Source organism: Piliocolobus tephrosceles, chromosome 10 (genome assembly GCF_002776525.5).
Source record: "Piliocolobus tephrosceles isolate RC106 chromosome 10, ASM277652v3, whole genome shotgun sequence".
Taxonomy (NCBI): Eukaryota; Metazoa; Chordata; class Mammalia; order Primates; family Cercopithecidae; genus Piliocolobus; species Piliocolobus tephrosceles.
The window spans coordinates 69,295,617-69,317,626 of record NC_045443.1 but is presented as its reverse complement, the minus strand read 5'-3'; the positions used below and the strand labels follow the sequence as shown (position 1 = coordinate 69,317,626).

Here is a 22,010-nt window from a genome sequence, read left to right as displayed (position 1 = left end):
TGTAACCACTGTTCTATTCCTTGCTTCTGTGTATTTATTTAACTTTTCCAAATTCCACATATGAGATAATGCAGTATTTTTCTTTCTGTGTCTGGCTTGTTTGACTTAGCATAATGCTCTGGAAGGCTATTCTTATCCCTGATTCTAGCATTGTAAAGGTTCCCATTCTGAAAACTTGAACTCATTAGGAGAGTACCACACAATGGTTGAAAATGATCTTAAGAGGCAAGAACCAACTAAGCTTATAAAACAGGCCCATCCTGGGATTTCTGGTACCTGCTGGAAATAACCTGTTCTCAGGCATCCTCAGACCCATAATTTGAACAGCACTATGCTCATTCCAAAAGCCTTCGCTTTGGATTATAACCCAGTGAATATCAAAAAGATAAGTGTATTTTCTTCTTTTTCCTTATTACATCAATTAAGCCAGTATATCCCACATGTGGGACATATATAACAGTACACAGAGGAACATTTTTTATTTTAATAGTTATGTATTTTATTTTTATGTGAATTAAAAAATATATAAAACCATGACATCAAGAACTTTGAATCTGTAGATACCATTGCTTTAAAAGTTTCTGTTTTAAATAAATTAGGTATTTTAAAAGTGAGTCAATGAAATTATATAAGGACACCTATACTTAAATCATACTATCTACATGCCAGTGTGTGATACAAACTAGGTGATATATCCAGTTCACCAAGGGTTGTGGAAAACAATAATGAAAGAAATAGCTAAGACTCTGCTATGCTTAATGTGTGTTAGGCACATTAGGCCTTTAAGGTATATCAATTAATTTCTCCTCCCAACCACCGTGTGAGGTAGATAAAATTACTATCTCCATTGACAGAGGAGGAAACAGAGACACAGAAAGGTTAAGGTGACTCTTCTAAGGTCACATAGCTAGGAAGGGGCAGAGTGGGGACTCAAGCCCTGACATTCTACATCCAGGGTCTATGGTCCAAGCCACTAGACCATACTGCCTCTCATAAGAATATTAATTTGGGGAGCAAATATGGCAATATTTATGAGGCGATAGTCTTAACTATTGGGGTTTGGGGAACAATGCAGTAAAAAACCATCTCCATATAAGGAGCTCTTGGTAAAGAGGTAACATGCATATAGCTCTGTGGGAAACAAAGAAGAACGAGACAGGAGAATACAGTCTAGTTAAACAACAACATAAGGCATGATGTAATTAGGTGCTAATTAAATGATTCTGATCCGTAGTTCTCAATCTCTTTTCCTCAATAAAAAACATAGTAGATGATATTCACACATAACATAGAATGAAATCAGAGTGGGAGAGATCATGGTGGCTGCTATGATCAAGATTCATGAAGGAGGCAGGATTTGCTGTGAGTCCTGAAGAACAGGTAGAATTTGAGTAGGTGGAGAAGAGATGCAATTTTCTAGTAAGGAACAGAGTTTCAGCAAAGGTAAAGAGAGCCCATAGCAAGGGCAGAAGGTTTGTACAGGGCAGTTGGAGCAGGAAACTAACTTGGAAACCTGGGTCAGGGCCTCGGATTGAGGCTGAGCTGTTCAAACTTGAGCGCATAAAACAGAGATCAGCAAACTATCACATGCAGGCCAAATCCAGCCCCCTGCCTGTTTTTGCACACCCCATAAGTGAGAATAGTTTTGTTTGTTAGTTTTGAGACAGAGTCTCACTCTGTCACCCAGGCTGGAGTGCAGTGGCACGATCTCGGCTCACTACAACTTCTGCCTCCCAAGTTCAAGCGATTCTCGTGCCTCAGCCCCACAAGTAGCTGGGACTGCAGAAAATACAAAAGTTTTTGTATTTTCAGTAGAGACAAGGTTTCGCCATGTTGGCCAGGCTGGTCTCAAACTCCTGACCTCAAGTGATCCACCTGCCTTGGCCTCCCAAAGTGCTGGGATTACAGGCAAGAGCCACTACACCCAGCCAGTTTTTATATTTTTTAATAGACACATTTAAATGGCTATAAAAGTACCTATATAATAGCCTTGATTTTGCCTCTTGGCCCAAAAAGCCTAAAATATTTACCATCTGGCCTTTTACAAAACAAGTTTGCCAGTCCCAGTGAAAACAAGAGGGAGCCAATGATAGTTTCTAAGCAGAGATGTCAGAAAAAAAGTAATGTTTTGGAAAGTCATGTTTATGGGCAGTGGAGAGTTAAGGGAAGAAAATATAGGCATCAAGGTTATAAAATGACGAGGACCTCAATTTGGGTGGTAGCAGTAGAATGGAAAGAAAAGGACAGATTTACCACATGTCATGAAGCCATAAGTGGCAACAGGGGGAGATTGTGGTAGGCTAAATAATGGCCCCCCAAGGATGCCCACATCTTAATCCCCTGAATCTGTGAGTATGTGACCTTACATGGCAAAAGAGACTTTGCAGATGTTATTAACTTAAAGATCTTGAGATGGAGAGACTGTCCTAGATTATTTGAGTGGGGCCCATATAATCATAAGAGTCCTTATAAGAGGGAGGCAGGAGGGTCAGTCAGAGAAGGAGATGTGACAATGGAAGCAAGAGGTTGGAGTGATGGAAAGGTGAGTCCACGAGCCAAGGAATGCAGGAGGACTCTAGAAGCTGGGAAAGGCCAGGGCACGGAAGCCACCAGAAGGAATGAGCCCTGTCAGCACCCTGATTTTAGACTTCTGAGCTCCAGAACTGTGAGATAACTTGTGTTGTTTTAAGTCACGAAGGTTGTGGTAATGTGTTACAGCTATAATTGGACACTAACACAAAGAAGGACTGAGTATGGGATTGGGGGATCAGGTGGGTAGAAATTCAGAGGAGTCCTTATAGGCAAGCCTGAAGAGTGCAGAGAAAACAGTACTGATAGAAACTGGGAAGACAAGCAAGAAAGCAAGTTCCAGGAAAGAGAGCAGGCAATGAAGTTTTTGCTTTTGGAACTGTAGCACTTGAAAGAAGAGAGAGAAAAGGGCAGAGAATCCAAGGACTTAAGCACAAGGAAAAACAGAGGAGGAAGCGGGACCAGCACGAAACTTTGCCTCTTCCCCCAACCCCTCACAAGCCTATTTCCTAGCTGTTGTTCCAAGGAGGTGTTGTCAGTGAAGGGATCCACGTAGAGTGTGAAATGATGTCACTGTATGTATGACTCACTGGATTCACTAGTGTAACATCCGCAACAAGTACAATCCCTGACACACAAATTATAACGTAAAGTATTGATCAATTGGTGAATTGATTGACTAGTTTTGTTACCAGAAAGGGGTCCCATTCCAGACCCCAAGAGAGGATTCTTGGATCTCACGCAAAGAATTCAAAGTGAGTCCACAGAGTAAAGTGAAAGCAAGTTTATTAAGAAAGTAAAGGAATAAACGAATGACTGACTACTCCATAGGCAGAGCTGTGGAATGGATCACTGGTTGCCCATTTTTATGGTTATTTCTTGATTATATGCTAAACAGGAGTGGATTATTCATGAGTTTTCCGGGAAAGGGGTGGGCAATTCCTAGAACGGAGGGTTCCTCCCCTTTTTAGGTTATATAGTGTAATTTCTCGACATTGCCATGGCATCTGTAAACTGTCATGGCACTGGTGGGAGTGTCTTTTAGCACGCCAATGCCTTGTGATTAGTGTTTAATGAGTAGTGAGAATGACCAGAGGTCTCTCTCATCATCATCTTGGTTTTGGTGGGTTTTGGCTGGCTTCTTCACTGCAACCTGTTTTATCAGCAAAGTCTTTATGACCTGTATCTTGTGCTGACCTCCTGTCTCATCCTGTGACTTAGAATGCCTTAACCTCCTGAGAATGCAGCCCAGTAGGTCTCAGCCTTATTTTACCCAGCCCGTATTCAAGATGGAGTTGCTCTGATCCAAACGCCTCTGACAGTTGCCTGATTTCCCCCAGAGGAAAGTCACTAATATTCAACATTATCCATAAGATTTCATCATTCAGTACATAATTTTTAACAATGCAAAAAAAGGCACCTTTGGAGGTCATTTCATACTCATATAGCCCAGCATATCAGCTCCTGGATCAGAAAAACTCAGAGCTGAACTTGCAAATATCCTTTGGGCCTTAACATTTACAGCAGCCAGCCACAAAGAGGCTTCAGCAAGCCCCCAAGCTGCAAAAGCAGCTGAGTCTCTGCTCTGCTTCCCACAGGTGGCCACAGCTAATTGTTGGCTCAAAACCAACTATTTTTTTAAATCACTATTTTTCCTTTTTTGGAAAAAGAGCCATTGCTGCAACCTGTGTCCTTGGAAGGCAATTGAGGATATTGACTAATAAGAGACAGCCTGTGTGAAATCTTACCTTTCAGAAACATGGAGACATCTTCGAGTTGAGGCACATTGTCCTCTCTGTAGCCACAGTATTTAGTCAGCAGAGGGAAGTTTTTCAAATACTCTCGGCAAGCATGAGTGGGATAGAGTTTGGAGAGCTCCCGGAATACAACGCCCCAAGTTTTAGTTTCTTCTTCAGTATACTCCACCCTGGGAATGGGCTGACCACTAGGCAGGAGAGAAGAAAACTAAATGAATCTAGCTTTGAATCACTGAGTTGAGTATTTTCTCACCTCAGTACCTATCGCAAGTCAGACCCTGACAAAGTGGAGCACGTGAGCGTCTGAAAGGATCCCATTCAGTATTATTTTTTAAAGCAAATGCTAACCTTCTAATGTTGTGCATGTGTATTTGAACTTCCATATAAATTATTTTTTAATTAAGTTATATCTTCACACATCCTTAGAAAAATGTGATAAGATTTGCATTCTTAAACTGAGGTCAGTAACAAGTAATAGTTCTGGGTTGGAAGGAACTGGTTTAGGTACAAAACTATTCTCTGAGAGCATTTTCTGCAAACACCTGACAACAGTAATAAATAAATGTTTCGTCTCTTAAAAATAAAATTACTTTATGGGTTCTCTTTGTCCCTTGCCCAGACTCACCCCAATCTTCAAGTGTAATTTTGAGATTATTTGTTCAGTGTCCAAAATGTCTGGGAGATACTGAAAGACTATGCTGAATTTAAAAATGAAAGTTTTGCAAACCAAAAAATAAGGAGCATTCACTGCAGGTCATGCTGAAGGATATATACATTAAGCCCCTCAATTTAGAATGAGGTCAGCAAACTTTTCTATAAAGAGCCAAAAAGTAAATATTTTAGGCTTGTGGGTCATCTGGTCTCTGTCATAACTGTTCAATTCTGCCACTGTGTCTCAAAAGCAACCATGCACAATAACAAATGGATGTAGGTGTATTTTAACAAAACTTTTCTTTATTTGGCCCATAAACTGTAGTGTGCTGATGACTGGTTTAGAATATTGAGACATTGTGCTGGACTGAAGTGGTCAGAGAGAGCTTCCTGGAGGAGGCACAACTTGAGCTGACACTTTTTGGCCAGGTAGGACCTGCAGGTTCTGATAAAAAGAAAGTCAGGAGAAACTGGTGCTCTAATATAATAGCAGCCAGCAGCCACAGGCAAGGAACATACCTTGTGATGCAACCAGGGATGAGGAGAACACAAACGTGTGCTTTTGTAAGCTATTGCTTGAGGGACTTGAATCTGAATTTAGCCTCTGATTAAGATGCCTATTCTGAAACTCAATTAGGATTTGAGAAAACCTCTCTTGACATACGCAACAGCCACCTGTAGCACGCCCTCACTTCCCACCCTGGCCATGCATCAGAAATTCTGCCTCCGCAATTAGCAAATATACATGTACATCATATGGAAGCCCAAACATATACACATAAAACTAGGATTTGTGCCCCTGCAATCTACAAATCCAGCCTATAGCAGGCGGTCACCACAGGAACCCATGCACAGACAGCAACTGTCACTCAGGGTTGCTGCAGTGAGGGGGGCATCTTCAATGAGCTGGAATCGTTCAGGAGCACCCCTGAGGTAGAGAAAAATGAGATAGAGGATGATAACAGGAATAGGCTATCAAACAGAACTCTAGCTGCCTTCCTCCTCCCCAACCCTCTACCTGTTTCACTGTTCTCGGCAAAATACTTTCTGTTTAAAGTTCAGGTCCAAATGGAGTTTCTCCTGCCCCCAAATTATTTTTGTTTAAAAAAAAATTAATTGCAGTATATGAGGGATGAGTGAATAACACATACTGAAGAAAAAAACAGAAATTCACATTTGCTTTCTCTAAATACCAAGGCTAGGTCTTCCACAAACCAAATTAGAACAAGATTATCCTTGTTTAAATTTGGCTGTTGATAACAAATAAAAAATTACAACCTGGCAAATATTTGCTGGGAAGATCAAGGCTTCTAAGACCTCGCACCTGTGACAAATATAGAGTGAAAGCTTGAAATGAAAAGACAAAAATAGAAAAGATGTAAGGAAATAAGTAATAAATGGTCTGCCTCTGCTTCCAGAAAATTCAACTAACTCTATTTGAGTTGGGTAAGCCCGTAAACCTAAAAAGGGCTGTGTATGATCAGAAGGTAGGAAAGCAATGAGGCTGGGATAATAAAGGAAATACCGAAAAGCCATTTGAGAAGAATCGTTAGGTCAAACTTTTCCCTTCAGTATCAATCTGCAAACATGCAGCATTTCAGAGGGGAGCTGAATATTCAAGAGGCAGAAAGAGATCACATGTAAATTAGGATAGGAAGAAAGAGTTACACAGGTCTGTTACTTAATAATGAACTTCCAGCCTCGCAGTCTTGGAAATATGAGTGGTCGTGTGTGTGGTCAACTGTTCTGTCTGTCTGTCCTGGATAACTTGTCCTGCTCTTTGAGTTAAAAGTCGGTACAACGTACTGCTGCTACCCTAAACCCAAGTATGAAGTCTGCCTCTGGTCATATCAACAGATTTCTCATACCACTCTAACCCCACACCCCAGGTAACTCTTTAAATTAAATATTTAAAAATCAATTTGATCACAAAGTAAATACTAGTTTTATCTACTTCATTTCTATTGAAAATATCCAAAATACAGAAAAAATAAGAAATTTTCCATTTTTCTGTGTAGTTAATGTAAGCATACAGTAACCGCTGATATTTGAGAGCTTACTATGTGCCAAGCATATGTTTAAGGAGTTAAGTGTTTTTATATGAATTAACCCATTTGATTCTCACAATTCCATGAGGTAGATACTGTTATTATCTCCATTTTATGGATGAGGAAAGTGAGGCTCAGGGAAATTAAGCTGCTTGTCTAAAATCATGGATTCGGGCTTAAAACCTAGTCAGTCTAGCTGAAGACTAGCTGTAATCTTAATGGATTAGCATACACAAATTAAATGAAAAATTGTACTCCAGACTGATGGAGTAAAATTGAGTTTTTCACATCCCAACTTATTTTTCACATACCAAACTAAAATAAGGTTCTTGGTGTATATATTCCTATGTAGAAAATTTCATATACAATCATATGTCATCATGATACTAGGATATATTTGTGGATCACAAAGAGTACTTTCATCTTTATTCACTCATTTAAACTTCTCAGTAAGACTGTGAGGTTTTATCTGGCTCCTCAACAAAGTAAACATGTGTTTGGGGCACCAGGAATGCAGGGCACCCACATAGTTGGGAAAAACATCATGGTCGTGGGGAAAATGAGAATGTGTTGTATTTCTTTGAATTTGTTATGGGTTAGTGGATTTTTTGTAAATCTTGTTTGAGAGGGGTACCCTGGTCTTTTCAGGGCCTTTGATACATACTTATATATCATCATGCATCTTTCTACGGGCACATGTTGTAATGTGTATATAACAGAAGTCATATTCCAGCATCCTACAACTCTGCTCTGGTCGAAAACTAAAGTTACGTAAGGACTCCACATCCTACAGAAATTCCCCAGCAGCTGAAGCCAACCATCTCCTTATAGGGCTTGGTGAGAGGCAGCACAAATTGTCCTACCACCAACAAACTCCTCCTGTACCACCTGTGCCACACTCTCCCCAGACCTCATCCACCAGTGTACTAGGGAGTCAGAAATGCTCAGCATTGTGAGGAGGTCAGAGTTTGAGGGAAAGGACAGTTTCTTTCCTCCTCTCAAAGTCAAGACAGCAGGCTGAGAGCGCACCTGCGAGAAGTGGAGTAGGGCACTTTCTTTCCCAACTAGACCCTTACTGGGCAGCAGGATCCAGGCCCCCAGGTGCTGCCACCACTGCAGAGCAGGGGACTGACAGTCCCTGGGAGAGTGTCTGGAGGCCTGGGAGGATGGTGTACCATGGGGAGCCTAAACATATGTCCTCTGAAATTTAAGGTTCACGTGAACGTTAAGTCTAATGCCCAGCAAAATCTTGACATTCATGTGAGACCCAATGCAGTGTGCCTGCGAGAAAGACGGTAAAGTCCCACACCATCCAGTTCTGCTCAGTTGTCAGGAGGCAGAAGACACCACAGTGGTCCCATCACCATCATGAAGAAGCTCTGAGGGCTGCCCCAGCTATGGTATGTCACTGACAAGGCCAAGGGAGGCAGAGCACACTTCTGCAGCTGTGGAGGTGGGGGAATGGTCTCACCCAAGAAAACTATGAATAACACCATTTCAGCAGAGAATACTGTATCAAAAAGGATTTGTCAGAATCAGGGTGAGTGTGGCCTGAGACCTACTCACCACTGACATTCCAGCAAGCATGTAAAAGGGCCGCAGCCTCCTCCCTCCCTCCTCGCAGCCCCCAACTCTAGAAGAAATAGGTCCTAGAGAAGGGAAGGAGAAGTGTCTCAGAACCAGAGAATCCCCAAAAAACACATGCACATCCACACATTCACTCCAAATAACTGCGGGAGAGGAAGGATACACTTTGAATCAAGTTTGAGATTAATATGTTTTAAATGAACAAGACCAGGTCTTAAACACCCAAACGAGACTATACTAATAATTGAAAATGACAGGAAATTAGATGTTGCTAAGGAACTTGCTTCCCAGTAGGAAAATAGAATTCAACCCAATACAGTTGAAAGTAAAGAGTGGGAAAAATGAAACCATTTTGTGTTGCTACAAGATGATACTCCTCAACAGACTAATTATATGTAAATATTATAATTGGATATCTAGAGAGTCTCCTGCATTTATATGGAGTTAGTTGGGATTACAGCATTCTCAACAACCACCAAAATTATAATTTACAGGTTCTTAATTTACTGGAGAAAAACAAATGGGACTTTCAGTAGTTTCCATTCACTGCAGATTCTGCCCTATTGTCAAAGAATGGCAAACAAAGATTGTATGAGCATTGATAGGGAACCAGTGTTCAGTGACAACAGTACTAGAAAGAAGCTAAAATGGTCACCATGGGGATGTCAACTTGAAAGTAGGGAAAACTCCCTGGTGGATTATGTTACTCAGAGATGACTAAGAACTTTCTTTGAAAATATCGAAGGCTGTGGGAGGCATCTGTCTCCCTGTATGGCTAAACCCCACTCTTTCTAGAGACAGGGAGGTGATTCTGAAAAACCAGCTTCGTGCCTGCAGAGAAGAGGGAGTGGAAAATGCATAGACAAATCTAGTTGAGCCAGGCGCGGTGGCTCACGCCTGTAATCCCAGCTCTCAGGGAGGCAGAGGCGGGAGGATAGCTTGAGCCCAGGAGTTCGAGACCTGCCTGGGTAATACAGCGAGACCCCGTTCTCCACAAAAAGGAAAAAAAAAAGACAAATCTAGTTGAGTGCAGGTATAGATGTAGCTATTCTGTGTGAGTCCTGAGCTTGTTAGACCAAAGTTGTTTAACAAACACTTAGAAATCCAGGGACATATACCCCACTGAGACTGAAATTGTGGAAGTTCTTTCTACAGCCAGATGAATAAGCAACAATACTTTCATTTTATTTAACTATTGTTTGATCTTCTCCTCCATCAGGTCCAACAGCAAGTTATGTTTCTTACACATTTTTTTAAATTAGGGGAATTGGAAAATACTCAATTGTGATGCTATATCATGGCTGCCTCCTAGAGTCCTTGCTGCTAGAATTCCTAATATGAGATGCAGTTTCTCAGCTTGTGTTATCTTTAGAGGAACTTCAGTGTGAGGAAGCAATTCATTTATTCATTGGAGGAAGATATGACAGGCTGCAATTGATAGTATTTACATCAAGATGGCAAGACTGTCTGAAACACAGCACCAATTGTGTTATTTGAAAACAGCCGGATTTTCTCAGTGGCAAGGACCAAACAGAGCAGAAGATAACAGAGAATTGAGTAAGGGAATGGGAAAATCTGATAGAAACAGTTAAGAATGAACTCATTTACTATTTTATTTCATTACATGTTCCTTAGGGCAGGAAATGCCTCACTTATTCAAGAGATGTTTATCTGCCTGGAATAGACTGTTGCTCTCATCTTTTCTTTCTTTCCCCACCTTTGGTGTTTCTGTCTTGATTGACATTTCTACCTGAGAGTTGCAGAAAACAAATAAGAAGAGATTAAATGCATCAACTTTGGAACTCATTAGCAATTAGCAGCTCCTCGGCACGTTCTGCACACGTATCCCAGAACTTAAAGTATAATAAAATATATATATAATTTTACTGTGTGTAAACTATACCTTAATTTCTAAAATGTAATTTATGGTGTTGAATCAATAAAACCACAGAATCCTTTAAAAACAAAAAAAGATTTAGACAGGGCCTTTGAAGAAAGATATGGGAACATCAAGGCTAGTGGTCTCTTGTTCCTTCTTGATTTATGAGATGCCTTTGTTGCACTCTTCAGTAAATATACCCTGAATTTGGCATAATTTCCAGAGAGTTATTTGTAATTTATCCCCTTTCCTTCCTATTCAAGAAAGCACCTAAGAATATGGAAGACTGAGGTTGATATTATTCTAATATTATTATAAGAATAACCTTATTTTTAATCTAATGTAACTTTTTAAAGGAATTCATCACACAAGATGCATTAAAGACCTAAATGTAAAACCCAACACTATAAAAACCCTAGAAGAAAACCAAAGTGGTACCATCTTGGATATGGGAACAGGCAAAGATTTCATGACAAAGACACCAAAAGTAATTGCAACAAAAGCAAAAATTGGCAAGTGGGATCTAATTAAACTTAAGTGCTTCTGTGCAGCAAAAGGAACTACCAACAGAGTAAATGGACAACCTACAGAATAGGAGAAAATATTTGCAAACTATGCATCTGACAAAGGTCTAATATCCAGCATCTATAAGGAAATTGAATCAATTTATTAAATTGGTACAAAAGTAATTGCAGTTTCTAACACAAGAGAAAAACAACCTTATTAAAAAGTGAGCAAAGGACATGAACATTTCTCAAAAGAAGGCATACATGCGGCCAATAATCATTTGAAAAAAAGCTCAACATCACTGATCATTAGAGAAATGCAAATTAAAACCACACTGAGATACCATCTCACACCAGTCAGAATGTTTATTATTTAAAAGTCAAAAAAATAACAGATGCTGGCAAGGTTGCAGAGAAAAGGAAACACTTATACACTGTTGGTGGGAGTGTAAATTAGTTCAACCACTGTGGAAAGCAATATGGCCATTCCTCAAAGAGCTAAAAGCAGAATTACCATTCAACCTAAAAATCCCATTACTGAGTATATATCCAGAGGAATATAAATCATTCTACCATCAAGACCCATGCATGCGAAAGTTCATTGCAGCACTATTTACAGTAGCAAAGACACAGAATCAACCTACATGTCCATCAGTGACAGATTGGATGAGGAAAATGTGGCACATATACACGATGGAATACTATGCAGCCATAAAAAATGACATAATGTCTTTTGCAGGAACATGGATGGAGCTGGAGGCTATTATCCTTAGCAAACTAACGCAGGAACAGAAAACTAAATACTGCATGTTCTCACTTGTAAGTGGGAGCTAAATGATAAGAACTTATGAACACAAAGAAGGAAACCACAGACACTGGGGTCTCCTGGAGGGTGGAGGGTGAGAGGAGGGCGAGGAGCAGAAAAGGAAACTATTGGGTACTAGGCTTCACACCTGGGTGATGAAATAATATGTACAACAAAACCCCATGACACGTGTTTACCTGTGTAACAAACATGTACCCCTAAACTTAAACTAAAAGTAAAAAAAAAAAAAAAAAGAATTCATCATCACAAAATTTATAATTAATTGTTATCAAGCATTTGTTGCACATCTCACAACTGAGATGTCACACCAGGTGTGTAGAAATTTCATTCAGTAATTGATGACTCTCATTTTTAGCCAGTGACCATAGTGTTACCTAGTACTACATTAGTTGGTACCACCTTCAAGAAATAGTATCACCTGCATCCAGGTGTCTACAGAGTACAGCCAAATACTGAATGAGTATTCAAGAAGATCGCTTATGCCTCTGAGACTGGAAAAATGTTGCCAGAATATATATATATTCTGCATCAACTAAAAATACAAAAATACTAAAAATACTAAAATTAACCGGACAGGGTGGCGTGTGCCTGTAAATTCCAGCTACTAGAGAGGCTGAGGCAGGAGAATCGCTTGAACCCAGGAGGTGGAGGTTGTAGTGAGCTGAGATCACACTGCTGCACCTCAGCCTGGACGACAGAGACTCCGTCTCAAAGCAAAACAACTACATATATATATATATACACACACACACACACATACACACACACATATATATATTCTGAATATTGCCAGAATACTATATATACTAATATATAATATATAATAAGCATATATACTAATATATATGTGTATATATATGCCCAGAATATTGCCAGTATGTATGTGCATGTATGTGTGTGTATATGTATATACACACACACATATATGTATACATATATATATATATATATATAAAATCCCATTCTATTATCTTCCATTGATTTGCTTTCCCAGGTTTTGAATGAAACTAAGATACATGTGGCTGTTTGGGTACTTTGTGACTCCTGCATAAACACCAGTTGTTGATGCTTTAATTTCTCTGAAATGGTTTCTCCTTTTTGCTTTTTGGGCTTGGTGGGTTTCAACAAGAAGTCTCAACATTTCAAATATGCTGAGATTTGTGTAAACGGAAGAATAATTTTTTAAAAACCCAAGTCACTTAATTCGATTGGTCTTGTTTTCAACCTGTGTATGGTACCACCTATGCCAAATGCAAGTTGCTAAGCAGATTTTTTTTTCTTTTCTTTTCTTTTTTTTTTTTTTGAGACAGAGTCTCATTCTGTCACCCAGTGGCACGATCTCGGCTCACTGCAACTTCCGCCTCAGGTTCAAGCAATTCCTCTGCCTCAGCCTCCCGAGTAGCTGGGACTATAGGCACATGCCACCATTCCTGGCTAATTTTTGTATTTTTAGTAGAGACAGGGTTTCACCATATCGGCCAGGCTGGTCTTGAACTCCTGACCTCATGATCCACCCACCTCAGCTTCCCAAAGAGCTGGGATTACAGGTGTGAGCCATCGTACCTGGCCACTAAGCAGATTTTTTAAAAAAGAAAACATGTGGCCTCTTGGGCAGTACATATATATACACATACACTAATACACAGTATTAGTATATATATAATATATATTTATATATATTATATGTATAATATGTAACATATATGGTTATATATTATATATAATATATAAAATAATCATATATGTTTTATATATATACACACACACACACACTAAATGGAGTTAATGATGAATTCTAATTAAGGTTTAACCAGAAAGCAAATGTAATTTTTATTTACTGACTTCCAAGAATTCATAAGAAAAGTCTGGGAGTCCTGCATTTGATAAAATTAGACTTCAGAATTCAGACCATAAAGGACACTCAACAAATTTATGATAAAATATTATCAGTAATGCCCAGAGGTAAAAAAGCAAAAAGTAAAATATTCAAAATATTATTCTGCTAAATGTGTCTCCCTATTAGGATACACACTTTTTGAAGGCAGAGGTTTTTGTTGCTTTGTTCATTTTTGTATCCCTGCTACCCAGGGTGGAGCCTGGAATGCAGAGCTGTTCAGGCCAGGCACGGTGGCTCACATCTGTAATCCCGACACTCTAGGAGGCCAAGGCAGGTGGATCACTTGAGGTCAGGGGTTCAAGACCAGCCTGGCCAACATGGTGAAACCCCGTCTCTACTAAAAATACAAAAATTAACTGGGCATGGTGGCGTGTGCCTGTAATTCCAGTTACTAGAGAAGCTGAGGCAGGAGAATCACTTGAACCCAGGAGGTAGAAGTTGCAGTGAGCTGAGATCATGCCACTGCAGCTCAACCTGGATGACAGAGACTCTATCTCAAAACAAAACAAAACAAAAAAATAATATTTGTTGAGTGAGAAAATCAATCAATCAGCCTAAAGCAAAACACAAATGTAAATGTTGGGGAAAAAGTAATTATGCATTAGAGTCTGGCAGATATGTATTTGTCTTGCCTCATATATTTCAATTACTATGCAAAAAGCAAAGATTCAGGATTTTAACAAACTTTCTGGTAACTTCCAATTATTCCTATGCACAATTTACATACAAGGGTTTCTTTTTTCTAATTTTCTCAATTCAGTTTTCCTGACCCTTGTCTAGACATCATCATTCAGTCACACTTGTAACCAAAATTTTCACCAGGAAAGAAAGCAGCATATGTAAACCCAAAGGGAGAGAAAAGTCCAAACTCAACTAAATACAGAGATGTTTCCTTGGCTGGACATTGTAATGAATGAACTTCAAAAGCATTTTCAAGGCTACAGGGCACAATGATTTAATATTTTTTTTACAAACAAAAACTCACAAATCAGTACAGCAACTTAGCAGCCATCTAAATTATGCCTAAATTTTAAAACACATTCAAGCCAGCTGACATACGTGGCTTGACAGGGACTCATCTGTAGAGGAGGTTAGGAGCCCCATGACTACTAAGCCACGCCATAGAGTAAATATAAAAGCATAAACGCATTTTCAGCTAGTCCCCTAGGCCAGTCAGGTAAAGAGCATTTGCGATCACATATTTTATTTGCTTTTGCAAATGAGTTTTGCGCACATGAATTTTCGTAAATGAGTCTATGGGCCCTAAGGAACTTTCAGATGGGAGCAAACAAAAACGTTAGTTTGTTTTGTTCACATCGCTAATATTGGTGCTGCCTTTACAAGAGACATAATGAAAATAAACTACTGCACCTAGGGAGCCTCAGGGAGAACAAAGATTTAACTCCTAGAAATTATTTGTTTTTATTTGTCCTGTGTACCACAGGATAGGGCTTCCCACCATTTTCTCACCTGGCAGAAAGCCCTCTTCATATTCTAGAGAAGTGATTTTCATCTGCAAAAACTATCATGAAATTAAATATCAACAGCAACAACAATGTATCTAACATCCATCAATATGTGCATGCTCAACATACACAAGGAGCTTGAGTTCAAAGAACTTGATACAGAAAAGAGCTAAAATTCCCAGTTGCCAATAGCAGCTAACAGTCTTGGGCCACTAGAATGAAGAGTCACAGAGGTAGAGTCTCTAAGAGCCACAGATTTAATCAGATGTTTGAAAGGGACAGAACACAGTTAACTACTAGGCCCTGATCTTTTTCAGAGTGATAGATGAAGAAGTGTGATTATCCTACAGCTCATGGCCCTGTGCAAATTAATAATGGCATTCATTTATTCACCCACCCATTTCACTGTAACAATAACAACACTGTAATAGTTCATCAGGGATTATGTCATATAATGCTTATCTTACAGAGTCACTAAATGACTATTCATCGCCTCACTTAACTGTTGAAGAAACTGAGGCTTACAAATGTAATAATCTGTCCAAGATCAAACAGCTAGTAAGTAGAATAGTGGGGACTCAGATGTAGGAAGGCTAGCTCTAGAGACCCCACTCTTGACCAATACATATCAGTACAATGTACTGAGTACACAATATGGACCCAGCATCAAGGTTTGGCCTCCGTTTCCTCATTCAAAACTAAGGGAAGTAAGGCTTCTCACATCGTGAGGATCAAATGAGAGGTCATCTGTGAAACATCCTGGCCAGTGCCTAGTGCCTAACAGGTACTCAATATGGTTGGTTCTCTTCCTCCAGGTGTATAAAAATGAATACAATTTCATCACTTCCCTGCAGGGTTGGGAACAGGCCTGGAGATGACAAAACAGCACTGTTCCATATAAATCCATTCACCTCTCAAGAAGGACTTGTAGAAGTAATTCTAATCCTTCATGTTCATGAAAATCATTTTAAAGTAAAAATACTCATACCTTTTTCCCTGTGAAACACATTAGAATTTGGTGCAACTGTTGTCCTTGTCAGTAAGTGATACAGGACCATACTGCGTTAACGTTTTCCACAGCTGTGGGAGTCACGCTATAATCAGACAGCATCCTACTGAGGCATTCACACACATCTAAAAAACCCACCAAGCCCAAAAAGCAAAAAGGAGAAACCTTTTCCAAATCAATTTTCCCTTTTGTCTTTCTTTGCAACTCTCAGGCTCCCTTCCTTTCAGCCATTGAGCTGCGCTTCAGGTAGAGAGAAACATTTGGCATGAAAATGATTATCCCGCAAAGGCTGAAGTCTTTTAAATCCTTATAAGAACTGTGCATTTCAAATCTGCTAAGACTTCTGTAAAGAGAAGGATAACTTTATAAAAACCCAAGTCACTTAATTCGATTGGTCTTGTTTTTGACCTGTGTGTGATACCACCTATGTCAAATGGAAGTTGCTAAGCAGATTTTTTTTAAAAAGAAAAGACGTGGCATCTTGGGCAGAGAAAGATATTTGAATTCTACAAGAGAAGCACTCTAAAAGTCCCTAATATGACCTTCCTCAGAAACTATCCTCCTATCTGGGAAATGACCCCAGTACTACAAATATTTGGTTTTGTTCTACTTTTCAATTTACCGCTTCATTTCAGAGAAATTAAAGCATCAACAACTGGTGTTTATGCAGGAGTCACAAAGTACCCAAACAGCCACATATATCTCAGTTTCATTCAAAACCTGGGAAAGCAAATCAATGGAAGATAATGGAATGGGATAAAATTAGCTCAGTCAGGGAGAAAACATATTTGCCTTCTAAGGTGCCTCTTAGAAGGGCAGAGAAAGGAAGAAAATTAAAGCTTGGTTTCACATCACAGTAGAGCCTACAATTCATCAAGGTGACTATCTGCCAATGAAATTGATGAGGAAAACATCATTAAAAAGAAAAACTTGCAACCCCCCCAGTTAAGTTTTTCCCTGTTAAGAAAGCATAACCTTCACTTCCATTCTTCCTCTACCTTCTACTTGTTATGTTTCCAATTAAGATTCGCCTATCTAAAAATAGGTAATGTGGCACTCACAACTCCTGTTAGTAATGTATTCCTTTAAGCTACATTCTGAAACCAAGCAGGATCCATAAATCATGCCTCTTCTCTCATGAAATGAGAAATGCTAAGGTCAACTGAAATTTCTGGAAAGGTGGAGCGGTAGAGCCACCCCAGTTATTTTTCTGCAAGTTGCAATAATTGCAAATGCCTCTTAGGAAAAACTCAGCATCAGTAATCCCCTAGCTCAGACACAAAGCTTAACTGTCACAGCTCCCTGCAAGCGGAAGAAACCCCAGTACGCTCAGTACTGAGCACTAGGGTGCCAGAGGCAGGGCAGCAAAACAGCTCTACTCCAAGTCTGCAGTCTACTCTTATTGGTCTCTGATCATCCATCTCTTTCTTTTTCTTTGCAGACCTATAGCTGAGTCATCTAGTGAAAGAGGAAACTGAGAAGACCTCCTAAGAAGTGAGATACTGGCTTGGAAATCCAATATGTTCATTCCAAGGCACATCCATTCCATATTTATGTATCTATTCAAATACCTTAAAATGCACTGCATGTTACCGAATCTCAGTCCCAAAGGGTTTTGTTTTGACATCATGTAGTACTTGGCGGTATAAGCAGGAAGAGGAGGGGTAAAAAAAGAAAATGCCCTTCTGTGCTTTGATGAGAATAGGTTAGCATAACCACCACTGCATGTAAAAGGAGAAAATTCTCTGTCTCTCTGATGGAGCTGAGAGAATATTCACAAGCTCACCCAAATTGAAGGTGCCTGCTGAGCTGGTGATTGCACTTTTCAAATATGCTAGTTCTCTTTTGGAGCTGTTTTGTTTTAGGGTCTCTGTTTAGCTGTGTACTTACACTCAGAGCAAATGAATCACAAAGGGTGCAATTTTATAAATTAAAAAAAAATCAAGAAATAAATAGGCTAGCAACTAGTGAAAACCAGAGTGACACATTCCTGGCAATTAATTTTCAAGCCCAGCCCAGCTGTGTTTATTTCCATTCATTCTATGTCTCACGAGGGTCAGGCTTTGGGTAGGAGGAGAAGAGCATGGGGCCTGGGAGAGAGGGAAAAATCACCACACAGAATGGAAACATGCTTCTGCCATGCCAGACCCTGGCAGATGTCCCCAACAACCTGCGAGAAACAGCATGGCTTTGCAGTGTCACAGGGCTGGTTTGAGTTCTGAGCCCATAAAGTTCTAAGTGTAGTGAATACTTACAAGGATTGTGCATTTCAAATATGCTGAGAATTCTGTAAGGAGAATAACTTTTACAAATGGCAAGTCACTTAGTTATGTCACTGTTATTTCCAGCTTGTGTATGAAACCACCTGTGTCAAGTGGAAGTCACTGAAGTCACTTTTTTTGTTGTTGTTCAGAAAACAAAAAAGAAAAGGGTGTGGAATTTTGAGCAGACATTTAGATTCTACCAGCGGCATTCTTGAAACCTCTAAAAGTGACCTTACTCAGAAACTATTCTGGCCATCCGGGAAATGACCCTAGTACTATAAATATTTGCTTCAGTTCCACTCTTCAATTTACTGCTCTATTTCCGAGGAATTTGAAGCATCTATACCTGATGTTTTATGCAAGTGGCACGATCAGCTGTGTAACCTTTAGTAAGTTTCTTAATGTCTCCGAAGCTCAGTTTCCTCATCTTCAGAGTGTCTACAATGATGGCACCTACCTTAAGGGCTCGTTGTGAGGTTAAATGACAGAAAATCAAGTGACACATTTAACACAGTGCAGGATCTAAGAAAAGGAACCTAATACAATCTGAAAATGTTAGCTGAGAGGTCAACATAATGAACATTTTTACCACCATGAGCTATTCAGGGATGAGTCCAACATAGCCCTGTTGCGAGCTTATCCTCCAACCTTATTCTGGCTGAGACACATTGACCTGGGAAGGCCTTTGAGGGGGCAATTTTTCAGATTAAAGAAGCAAACTATATGCATGATTTATGTGAAGCTGGAAGGTCCCCTCTCACACAAACACAACTATTTTTTAAAAGTGCCATTAACCCAGCCCATCGTGGAGCCTGAAATTCCTTAATTCAATTACTCCTTAAGATCCTTTAGAGTCTGGTGCAGTGGCTTACAACTATAATCCCAGCACTTTGGGAGGCTGAGGCAGGAGGATTGCTTGAGGCCAGAGTTCAAGACCAACCTGGACAACATAGTGAGACCATTGTCTCTACAAAATATGAAAAATTAGCCAGATATGGTAGAACACACCTGTAGTCCCAGCAACTCAAGAGGCTGAGGTGGGAGGATCACTTGAGCCTGGGAGGTGGAGGCTGCAGTGACCCATGATCATGACACTGTGCTCCAGCCTGGGTGACCAGAGTGAGACCCTGTCTCTCACACACACACACACAAAATCCTTTACTCATTTTAAATGAGCCTAACAATTGATTATATGAAATTGAGGAACAGGCCAGGCGCAGTGGCTCAAGCCTGTAATCACAGCACTTTGGGAGGCCGAGACGGGCGAATCACAAGGTCAGGAGATCGAGACCATCCTGGCTAACACGGTGAAACCCCGTCTCTACTAAAGAATACAAAAAACTAGCCGGGCGAGTTGGCGGGCGCCTGTAGTCCCAGCTACTCGGGAGGCTGAGGCAGGAGAATGGCATAAACCCAGGAGGCGGAGCTTGCAGTGAGCTGAGATCCGGCCATTGCACTCCAGCCTGGGCGACAGAGCGAGACTCCGTCTCAAAAAAAAAAAAAAAAAGAAAGAAATTGAGGAACTGTTAGCTATTAACCACATGATACTAATAATCATATCTATCATAGATTTAACATCTACTTGTGCCAGTCAGCACTCTGGGTCCTGTAATCATTGCTAACCCTCCCAATCATGCAAAGTAGAGGTTGTGCCCATTTTAAGATGAGGGCATGAGAATTAGAGAGACTAGGTCACCACCCATGACCATAGAGCTTTTAAGTGGTAGAGTGGGAATTCAAACCTAATTCTGTCTAGCTCCAAAGCCTATACATTCTGCCACATCTTCTGCTATACCGTGCTACCTCCTCTTTCATAGGGATTAGTTGTGCAGAGAGCACATTAGCACCCACTGTGGGAGAGCAGTTAAAAATGTCATAAAGAAATGAAATGGGGCCAGCCACAGTGGTTCACACCTGTAATCCTAGCACTTTGGGAGGCCAAGGCAGACAGATTGCCTGAGCCCAAGAGTCTGAGACCAGCCTGGGCAACATGGGGAAACCTCATATCTACAAAAGATACAAAAATTAGCCAGGCATGCACGGTGTGCACCTGTGGTGCCAGCTACTCAGGAGGTTGAGGCAGGAGGATCAGCTGAGCCCGGTAGGTCAAGGTTGCAGTGAGCTAAAATCACACCACTGCACTCCAGCTCAAGCAACAGAGTGCAGAGTGAGACCCTGTTTCAAATAAAGGAAGGAAGGAGGGAATGTAGGAAAGAAGGAAGGGAGGGAGAAAGGGAGGGAAATGGAGCAAGTTAAATGAATGTGGTACCCATCCTCCAAGATGGTTTTCAGTGAACCCTGACTCCTGATATTCATGCCCATGTGTAATCCCTTCCCACAATGTGGCACAGTTGATCTATGAAATTAACAGATACAGCAAGAGTGATGGTGTGTCACTTCCAATGCTAGGTTATAAAAGGCATTATAGATTTTGCCTTGCTCTCTCTCTTGGATCACGTGATTTGGGAGAAGCCAGCTACAATATCTTGAAGATATTCAGACTGCCTGGTAGAGAGGCCATGTTGCTAAAAACTGAGGCCTCCTGCAAATAGCCCTGTGAGTAACCATATTGGAAGCAGGTCCTCTGGCCCCAGTCAAGCCTTTGGATGATTGCTTCCCTGGTCAACAGTTTGCTTTATGAGAGACCCTAATCTAGAACCCTCCAGCTAGGCTGTTCACAAATTCTTGACCCTCAGAAATTATGTGAGATAATAAATGTTTGTTGTTTTAAGGTGCTAAATTTGGGGATTCTTTTTTATGTAGCAATAACTAATATAGTGTAAAAATCAGACAGAAGTCAGGATTGTACAAAGACTTGGCCAAGGGGAGTGGAGACGGCTGGCAACCAAAGGGTAATAACATGATTTGGAGCATGAGGACAGACAAAAAGAAGAGATCATTTGAAGTGAGAAAATAACAATATTATCAAATACTTATATAGCATGTGTAGTGTTCTAAGTTTTGTTACTATATTCACTCATGTAATCCACGTAACAATCCTATAAAGTAGTACTAGAGTTATCCCCATTTTACAGATAAGGAAGCTGAGGTACAGAAGATTTAAACAATTTGCCCAGGTCACTCAGTTAGTAAATGGTCAAGCTGGGATTCACCCCAGCAGTGCAGCTCCAACTTCTGACACATAACAACTTCACACGCTGCCTCTCAGATCTAAAGAAAAATAGGAAACGCAGCCAAGACTTTTATGTTGTCAGGGGTCTGAGTAAACCCCATGCCTTTGGTCTATAGTGTTTGCTTCTTGTTTTAATAAGGATGATAAAGTACATTGTATAGCAATGCCTCACTTACTTCACTTAATCCTTTGAAAAAACTCCCAGGAGAGGCAGAAGAGATATTTTAATCTCCACTTTACAGAGGAGAAAAACTGAGGCTGAGCAATGTTAAGGGATGATTTGAATCCCTGAATTTGAAATCAAATGAGTTTTCGTGGCAAATTAAGGAATTTTCCAGCTGTAATTTAGGTTAGAGTTGGAAATTCTGACATGCTGACACTCTCTTGTTTACCGTACCTATTGACAGTTGTAGTTGCCTGTTTACATTTCAGATTCCATGGATAAAAATAAATAAATC

At 40.2% G+C, this 22,010-nt stretch overlaps 1 protein-coding gene across 1 annotated transcript in view; it reads right to left on the bottom strand.

The window, feature by feature from the left end:
- Positions 1–22,010, bottom strand: part of TPH2 (tryptophan hydroxylase 2) — a 102,450-nt gene that overhangs the window by 62,627 nt on the left and 17,813 nt on the right. Inside the window, exon 6 of the mRNA XM_023226566.1 lies at positions 4,278–4,474. Within this exon, the coding sequence (XP_023082334.1) occupies positions 4,278–4,474 (197 nt within the window). The remainder of the gene's footprint in view (positions 1–4,277; positions 4,475–22,010) is intronic.